At 42.1% G+C, this 9,826-nt stretch overlaps 1 protein-coding gene across 2 annotated transcripts; it reads right to left on the bottom strand.

The window, feature by feature from the left end:
• Window positions 1-1,069: 1,069 nt before the first annotated feature.
• On the bottom strand, window positions 1,070-9,528 carry tbx3a (T-box transcription factor 3a). Of its 2 annotated transcripts, none has more exons than XM_005460192.4 (7): window positions 8,419-9,528; window positions 7,187-7,469; window positions 6,642-6,788; window positions 5,597-5,673; window positions 5,157-5,314; window positions 3,957-4,600; window positions 1,070-2,988 (listed from the first exon to the last, which is right to left on the bottom strand). In XM_005460192.4, exons 1-7 carry the CDS (start codon window positions 8,808-8,810, stop codon window positions 2,542-2,544), a joined length of 2,148 nt encoding a protein of 715 aa, XP_005460249.1. In that variant the 5' UTR covers window positions 8,811-9,528; the 3' UTR covers window positions 1,070-2,541. The 2 variants fall into 2 exon arrangements, with proteins under 2 accessions (XP_005460249.1, XP_003455610.1); XM_003455562.5 differs by having other exon boundaries at window positions 7,202-7,469.
• Between the last annotated feature and the right edge of the window lie 298 nt (window positions 9,529-9,826).

Here is a 9,826-nt window from a genome sequence, read left to right as displayed (position 1 = left end):
TGCTACTTTTGTTGTATTAAACAAAGTCATTACACACTCCTTTATTAGCTATTAAATGTCACAAATTATTGAAATTACAGTAGCTGTATGTTCAAGTCAAACAATCGTTATCACTTTATCACTGGCCCCTCAGAGAGCTCTCACCCAAGATTTGTCATTTGGCCTGGTGTGCTGTTAATAAACCTGCGCTATAGCCGCTTGGGGGCGTCGTATCTAGGTACTATTACAGACGCATTGTCGCCTTCCGTGCAATAAAATGGCAGATATGCCCATCGAAGGCGCCAGGTGAGCAATAAGACAGGCCAATTGAGACAGTTTGTATGATGTCTACACCTATTCACTAGCGCCAGGTTTGCTACATATTAACCAGACAATATACAAATAAAGATACGGCGCTGATAAACTCACGACACGAAGAGCAATATACAGGGTAATCAAGGGATGTTGCAGTCTTAGTCTCTGTCCGAAAGTAACACACCTTCACCACGCTGCCTCATCAGCAGTGTCAGTTTCATGTGGCTCCTCTAATGTTGTCCTTTTTCTTTTCTTTTCTTTTACTAAACCGAAACCAAACATCGGACCTGTTTGGCCAAAATCAACCTTTTCAAGGTGCGATATCAAATCCAAAAATTGCTGGCCTGAAAACCTCCAAATTCTCAGCTTGTAAAGTAATTCCAAGATTTTTTGTTAAACTGCACCACCTTTCTTGCAGATTTCCACAATAAGATTAATTCACAGTACATTTGTAAAACTCTGGCTTGCATTTGACGCCAAGTGAGACCCGTAAAAACGGCGCTGAATTACACCGTGAGGCCTCTTATCCAGGTAGCCATCCCAGGTTCTGACTTATCTTAATTGGACTTTTTGAACGCAGCATAGACTGTGAGAGACTACACTCACCTTCACAAAGTAATCAAAAACATGGTGGCAGAAATTTTTGCGACTGTGTCGCACAATCCCAGCTTTCTATAGGCCGGTATGCGATTTTAATTGAGAACTGTAGTTTAAAATAGTTCTCCGCTGTATAGGATAAAGCGAGAGAAAAAGACGAAAAAGAAAAGAAAAGAAAGGCATTTCAACATTTTATTGAAACTTTCAAGAACACGATGTCGATGTTGTAAACTAGACATAACTCCAATACAACATAACCCACTGACAACTTAAGAAACACAAAAAGAAACCTTCATATTTTCGAGTATGTGGCACTTTTACGATCAGACTCGCAATGTTAATAACAAAAAGATTGTCCACTTTTTTCACACTTCAACACCACTTTTTTTTTCTTTTAAAAACCCTTCTCCAAAAATAATATATACGTTTTTTTCAAGCCATTGGTGCAGTGCGTTGTCGCTTTTTCATTCGTCTTAAACAGTAGGACTTCACACACGGGGACAAGTGAAAATACAATGGCACATGAGTGTGAATAACTAGCTCAGTGGATATTTGGGAAGGGGGTAAAGTCCATATTTTAAATGGGGTATAAATGCAAATGGCAACAAAAAAGGATAATAGTCCACAAACTATCTTTACACAGGTATATCGACAATAAATTAAGAACAGATCCCTAAAAACAAACTACTCAGTTGTATTTACAAGCAATAACAATATGAAATAATTACATAAATATTTTATATATTCCTATTTACAGCGATGATCAATACCACCTTTCATTTTCATTTCTTTTTTCTTTTATATTTACTTTAAATTCCTGCTTCCCTTTGCCTGCATGCCTGGGTCACACACTTGTCTCGGAGCACCAGTCATTTTAGAATCGGCCTATTCTCATTAAAAAAAGCATAAAGAAAAACTAATTTTCTTTTTTTCTTTTTTTTCTTTTTTTTTTTTTACAGTTCATAACCTAATTGAAAAGAAAATTAAATGAATACGTGATAATTATATTTAAATGGAATATTTTCCCACTATTTTTCGTTTAACTTTTTTTTAACTGTTGAAATGACATTCGGTTTCTTTAGAGGTTTAGGTTAGATTTAGAGGGCATGCAACGTTTTCAATGAACTAATAGCGTACAACAAAATACAGCAGTCTTTCAAAGGTAGGTCAAACGGTACTGGATTCAGACAAGTCAAATCAAATCAGAGTGCATATTGGAAAAAAAAAACACTTCACCCCCCCATGTGTGTACAATAACGTTAGGAGACAGGACACAGCAGCAACTTCTCCTAAATCTGTAAGTCACACCCATGCCAGCGATTCAGTTTCAATACTTGTACGGTATTCAGGTGACAGGATACGAGTGATGTTTAATTTAACAAAAAAAAAAAAAAAAAAGAAAGAAAAAAAAGAGAGAGAGAGAGCGAGAGAAAGAAATGTACAGATCCGATGATTATTAAACAAAGTGCATTTCAGAAACGAAAAACATCCAACAGTTCACGGTTTGAGCTTTTCTTTTAAAAAACCTGCATCAGTCTACGAGGGTGTCCTTGTCAGTGATGTCATCACCTTCAACGTGTCGATGTGTTTCACTTTTCAAGACAACAAAAAAACCACAAGAAGCAGATTTGAAAACAAACAAAAAAAATCCTAGGGGGACCCGCTCCGTGGCCTGTCTTGGTTTGAGTCGAGTCCACTGACCAGGCGCTGAATGCTCTGAAGCTCGTTGGCTGCGTCTTTCTCCGTGCAAGTTTTTGGGGACATGGAGACCGATCCGGAGGATATTGTGGACGAATGACTGGTCACCTCCGACGTGGAATCCAGGGTGACAGCGGACACTGGGCTCGCCGGTATGATGCCTTCCCCTTTCAGCTCGGCCCCGCCGCTGGCCATGGAGGGCATGGCAGTGGTGAGCAGCGTGCTGTCCGGTACCGTCATGGGGAGAGAGTAGGGGCTGTACCTGAGTCGGGGTCGGACTGCGTTCAGGAAAGGGTGCCGGTGCACCGTGGAGGAGGCAGCGGACGAGGCTGCCGCGGCTGCTGCCATGTACGTGTACGGATAAGGGAATAAATTGCCAAAGGGAGACATGGCAATGCCCTGCGGGTAAATGGGAGAAACAGAGTGAGCCACATATCACACCGCTGATCACACCATTCAAACACTTCTAACAGAGTAAAACAACACGTGACCCTCCCCCAAAAGGGGGGAAAGGCAAGAGAAATGCATTTGAGTTATGATTTTCCCAAAGTTTAAAAGCTTCATTTTGTCACACTTCATTGAATCTGCTTGGAGATTTTACGTTCACTGATCCAGAGCGAGGATTTGACTTGTAAAGATCGTCGTAGCTTCCATGCACTACGCAGGGTTTTCACAAATATTCAAAATATTCAGCTTTACGATCCACTCTAAAAACACATTTTGCACTTGTTTAAGAATTAAGAACGCAAGTGAAAAATCGGGTTCCCTGATGCTTCCGCTAAAGAAACCATAAGGCTTGCTTTGACAATAAATAGAGGAAAATAGACACTTTGTTGTCTATTAAAACATAATGATCTTTCCTTATTTGAGTCATAAGGTATTTTATTACTCCCCATTGTGGCTCTAAAACGCACAATTAATGACCTTTTATGAAAACAAAATTAACAGAAGAATTTTAAAAAAGGTTTTTGGAAGGTTGCCTCAAATCCAGCCTTTCTTAACCAGACATAGTTACTCTAGAATCAACAACAAGAGTCCAAAGTGAAATCTAGCAAAACCATGCCCACGACACCGTGCTCAGTCAAAATACAGCTGCATGACTTCACTTCGAATATTAGCCCATTTGGCCTTAAAACAAAATAAACAAACCCCCGCAAGAACAATACAGCCGCACACTTAAACGCACACACACGCACAACCACACACACACTTTCTCAAGTCGTGTTCACGCTAACTTATGAGCATTAGATGCATAGTATTATCTCACACGATGTTAAATTTGGGCCTAGTCAGCAGTGTTGAAATGCCAATCACGTGTTTGCGCAAAGCTGGCGGGAGGCCCACAGGCCAGAGAAAACGGGTTTTACCTGTGATGCCAAGACGTGTTGTTGCAGATGAAAGGGCAGACCTGGCGCCCCCGTCAAGCTTTGCGGAGGTGATGCCATACTAGCTGTGTCCATGGTGCTCACCCCTCCCGTGGACACGGCTGTCAATAGTGGTCCCATGCCTGCGGCCATGTTTGAGAATGCGCCCCCCATGTTGAACTGACTGGGGTGCAAGAGAAACGGATGTGCGCTCCCTAGGTGATTAAAAAACTGTTGTCCTGTTAGGCCTGTAGGAAATCCAAAATTATGCAGGTGGCTGTGACCTATGTGTGCGCTGTCAGTCTGAACGGTCAAAGGCATGAAACTGTCCTTGCTTATTGACCTACATTCGTCCGTTTTGGGATGGTCCTGGTTCGGGCTCTTGAGTTCTTCTCCAGAGCGGGTGGTACTAGAGATAACAGTGATGGGGCTCTGTCGTGAGTCTGCCTGGCTTTTCTCAGTCCTGGGACCGCTTTCGCGGTTCCTACTAGTAGAGTCACTGTTACTGAACGGATGCCCTTTAGCTGGACTCGCCTCGTGATCCTTCCCGTCCTCTGTGGTGGTGGAAATCTTGCTGGAGTCCGGACCATCTTTATTGTGTCCATCTTTGCTCTCGTCGTCGCTATCCTCATCGCTGTCGCAGAAGTCTGTAAGTAGGAGGAGTAGAATATCAGTTTCCCTTTCGCACATGGGTGAATCATGGCAATAATAATAACTCCTACTATCTGAGGTAGCCTGCTACAGCTGACCCTCAGAGGTCGGATAGAAAACAAACACGCAGGACATTTATTGCACAATAGTAATCCAGACCGATGAGGTTTATTTGCATTGCTTCCAATAATAGCTGACGGTGTTTTACACATTCTCACATGGCCTTTTTTGAGTATTTTAATGTATTTTTTGCAAATTGCTCCAAAACAGCTGTAGCAGAATATTGTTAACAATATACCACCAGTTATACTGAGGCTAATCCTTTTTTAATTGTTTATTGTTAATCTGAACGAGACAGTCATTGTAGAGACTTTCCCTATCAATTTTCCTCATGTAAATGATCAGCTATTCATTCATAGCTTGGCCTCGCAGATTTAATTCAACACATTACGTTCAGCTACCCTGCAAACGTCTTGGCATAGTGGAAATTTTACGAGTTGACACATGACTTGTGATCAGAGCTGTGACTAGTGGTGGGGTCTGTCAGCCTACCTTTCAGGTGTGGGGGGCCCACTGTAGACACGGCAGGGGACGAGGCCTGGCCGAAACACTTAAAAGAAGGCTGCTCTCCAGAGGAGTCGTCTGAAGCCCCGTTTTCCTTTTTCTGCTGCTCCTCGTACGAACGCATGGATTGCAGGGCCAGCTGTTTCCTGTGCACAAGTAGCTAGGTTATTATAAGTGGTAGCCACAGTACAGTTAAAAAACATAAATAATGCAGAATCTTATTAAGATTATTTTAATTCAAAAGATTTATGACTTTAGAATTAGTCTATAGATCTAGCGTAATCTTGTGAAGAGCCGGACTCCCTGCGGTTACTGTGGAGGCTTAGACGTAATTTTAATCCAGCGAGATCACTGTCTGTCTACATGTAGCCTAAATCTTAAGTAAGTCTTTATTTTCACGTATATTCACGTTTTTCCCTCTTGCTTACCTCTTTTCCCTTCTCCCATTGCCCGTGTCACGGAATCCTTTAGCAAATGGATTATGGTCGATTTTCAGCTGCGTTATCTGAAATAATTGAAACTGTGTGTAAATAACAGTAAATAGGAAAGGAAACACCACTAAAAGTCATTCAGTGCAGCTTTAAGCCAGTTATTGTTCCAACTTTACAAGACACAATGATCACTGGTCCCAAAGGCCAAAGTTTTGTGGAACTTATTTTGGGGGGGGGGGGGGTTAGAGGTAAAACGCGATAAACAAAAAGACGCACGAACACAAAGAAAGCACGAGTCCTCCTATTGGCACGTTTCTCCACGAGTGTGAAGTATGCAGCGTTGTTTGTGATTTTTGCAAAACTTTATTCACTCACCACTTCCCCTCCAGCTGGCAGTGATAGAACTGCAGATGGGAGGGCAGATGTGGTGCCAAGGGGTTTCCAGCTCTTCCAAAGAGCCACTGAGATGATTTTTATTTTATTTTATTTTAATGTATTTTTTTTCTTACAAAGAATAAAACGCTACCATGCACCACAGTCAATGTCCCTCTTTCCCCTTTTTACGTTTCTTCGCCCCCTGTGCACACACTGTAGCTGTACACACACACACACACACACACACACACACACACACACACACACACACACACACAGCGTGCAATCACAAATGCAAAGACAGGGAGAACGAGAGTGGGTCTGGGTCTGAGCCAAATCCTTTCCACGTGATTAAATAAAAGAAAGATAACCTGCACAACATTCCTCTGAATTATGACTTTCCTACCACAGCCTGGTGAATGTGGCACTTAGTCGTAACCCCCCACCCCCCCACCCATCACTCTGCCCGCCTTCGCCAAACCCTGACCCACGCTATGATACTCCAAGCTCCCAGCCTCTAACAAATATGACGTATTTCATATTTTATGACAACAAAAAGGTGCAGAGCAGAAAGTAAAGCGCGTCTGGCACGGCTAGGGAGGCTACATTGGAGAAAGAAAATTCAGAATATAAGCTCAGCAGGCCTCTGGGCAATAATTGCGCTTACCTTGTCATTTTGATAAGCGGTCACAGCAATGAAATCCGTTTCAGGAAAAACGTAAGTCCTGAAGGTACTGTACGGGAGTTTGAGAATATCGTTGGCCCTCACAATGTGAAAACGGGGCTGATATTTGTGCATCGAGTTAAGAATGGTCTGCAACACACACACAGTCACAAACATGAGCAATTCTAAACGGCTCGCAATACAAAAAGATTTGGGCATTGTTTATTCTGTGTTACGTTATAGGATCGCTACAAGTTTGTTAAAACATAAGCTCTCTCTGTAATAAAATAGACAAATCGAGCCATATCTGCACTAAAACGAGTTTAAATATCAAGCTTGATATTTGTAATAAATAAAAAAATAACTCTTAAAATATCTCAACATGACCACGTTTGTCATTTTAATTTTTGTGAACGGGTCTTTTAGGTGTTCATTTAAAAAAACAAAAACAAACTGTACTTACAAAACTAAACTAAACAATCAATTTTAAATCATGACGACATGTGTTTACTAAAGCGGTAAGTTGATAAATAGGGAAATTGACATACATTAGTTGAACTTACAAATCCATGCTTGTCAGAGATGTTATTTGTCAGCTTGAGCTTGTGAAAATTGACGACTTTTGACATCCACTGTTCACCAGTAGCCGGACTGTCCGGGTGAATGTACATCCTCTTTGGCATTTCGGGGTCGGCCTTTCCTGCCACCATCCAGCGGGAGTTATGAAATTTGTACCTGCAGTCGTCGGCTGCAACTATATCCATCAAGAGTATGTACTTTGCCTTCTTGTCCAGACCAGTGCACCTCACTTTGAAAGGAGGGAACATCCGCCTGTGACAGAACAAAAATATATTATGAACACGAATGCGTTAGAAAATAAATCACGGGGTAAAATATCCAACAATATTTTAAAAAACACTATTTTTTTTAGGAACACGTATATAATATAAGGTCTAGATTTTAAGAAGTGTATTACACCGCTATAACCTCAGTATAACAGCCTGCTATTAACTAATCTAACTATACTATGTTGGGGAAACAAATATATTATGAGTATATATTCTCAAAAGGAATATGACATAAACGCTAAATAAATGGTGTCTTGATTCTTAATGTCACGAAAGGCCTACACACACACACACACACACACACACACACACACACACACACACAAAATAAGATTACCGTGATGATAAAATTAATTTAGTCAGAGCTCTATGAGCCACTTTAATAGAGTATTCTGACAACAGAAAGTTTAGATAAAAAGGGCAGTGGGTAAAAAAAAATATTAGCAAGCCATGTTTTTATATCATAAGCTGTGTATAGATCTTTGAGGTGAAAACTAATGAAAGACATGGTTTAATATTAATAATTCATGAGCTGCATGCATAATCCCTTTTATTTTAGACGAGTGTAGGATGTTTCCCACCAATAAAGACGTCCTAGTAAAGTGTCTTTGCAGGCTGTGTGAACACGAAAATTCACAATATAGCTACAGATAGTTTCTCTTTTTATCTAACAAGCGAAAATAGATATCAGAAATGGCTGATCGTTGCGTTTTTACTCTATAACTAAAAAATGCCGTTTCAGCATTGTATTTGTGGCATATTTAGACTGAAATGTCAACGTAACCAGTTGAACCTAGAGTAATGTAAAGGCTAAAGTAATTGCAGAAATGTATCTCTATGTTTGCAGGCTAATTACATAACATCCCACATTTTGATCACACACAACAGGATTCTCTTTTAATTATTTGAATTAACACACAAACATGTTTCACCTTCCGGATTTTGTGATCACCATCTCAGTGCCCTTCTTGTGGAAAAGTTCCCAAAGCTCCTTGGCTTCCAAGTGAACTTTTGGGTCGTCCTCCACCTCTTCCTCAGGCTCCAAAGTCTTCAGAGGCCTGAGGTGGGCGGCAGCAGCCTGGTGTCCCAGCGAGGAGAAGTGAAGGCCGGTCTCCGCGGCTCCCATCAGCTGGTCCATGATCGGCTTTCCAAGGGCACCCGGCAGAGAGAGGGAGCCGCTGGGAGGGAGAGCCAGGGCCGGGAAGAAAGGAGGCTGGTGACCCAGCATTGCACTCATGGCAAATTCCGGACCCCGGTGAGGTATAAACGGATGATATGCCATACTTGATCCCTGTATGACTGGATCTCTCATCAGGAAGTTCATCCAAGAGCAGGCAACAAATGTAGACGACTAACTGGATGGAAAGCAATATTTCTTAGAACACTAAGGCTCGCGTATACCAGAGCCAAATGATGGCAAAATAAAAAACAAAAATCAAAACAAATCTGGATTTGGAAAGCTTATTTGAAATTCCTCCTTGAACTCGACAGGAACAAGCATCCACTATTTTTTCCCAAGTTGCCGGGAAATCTCTGCAGTCATTTGCCGAATCGTTGGTCAAAAGTCTGCAAAGTGAAATGTAGAAGTGCTCTCCATTAATCTTCAAGAGTGCTGCCAGGCCGATTTTCTTCGGAGGTTAACGCGCATCGGACAACTTTCTGCGTCTTTCGGACATTAGTCGAATTAAACCGAGTGAGGTGAGTCACTTAATTGACTGCGGTGCATTCCTTCTCTTCTGCTGCTGTTTACAATATCGGCATTCCTGTTAAAATGGGTTCCCTCTTATTGGCTTCAGTCCTGCAGCGAAAGCGACGTGTTGAAATATTTCGATAGCGCCGAATAATCCCCCTGCCTTTACTCGCTCCGGACATGTACCCTTACACGCGCGCACACACTTTATTCCTCCTCTCCCTTTCACGCACACACACATTTCAGGGAAAGACGTGTGCAAAAGAAAGGAGTCCGCTGACGGCCAGCGAGAGAGAGAGAGAGAGAAAGAGAGGTGGTAAGGTCCCAGCTCCGTGATTTTCCTAGCGCCTCTGTGGCCCATAGGGCTTCATACTGTATGGATGTGTATGCAACAGAGAGTAGCAGCGCTCGGTTTGATTGGCTCTTTGACGCTTTCGGACCAATTGTGTGGCTGCGTAGGCGTGGTTTTAACAGGTCGGGTGGAGGGGACAGACTTCAGACTTATAAAAAGGTGTTTGGAAACTAAAAAGGGCTTTGCCGTGAAACACCACCCTGCCTCAGCCAGTGTTGTGTGAATATGTCAACATCGTTATAGAACTTGCGCTATTGGTCGGTGTGTGAGACCCAGCGAAAGGGAGAGAGCAGACAAG

This window comes from Oreochromis niloticus, linkage group LG7 (genome assembly GCF_001858045.2).
Source record: "Oreochromis niloticus isolate F11D_XX linkage group LG7, O_niloticus_UMD_NMBU, whole genome shotgun sequence".
Lineage (NCBI taxonomy): Eukaryota > Metazoa > Chordata > Actinopteri > Cichliformes > Cichlidae > Oreochromis > Oreochromis niloticus.
This window is presented reverse-complemented; position numbering and strand designations above follow the sequence as displayed.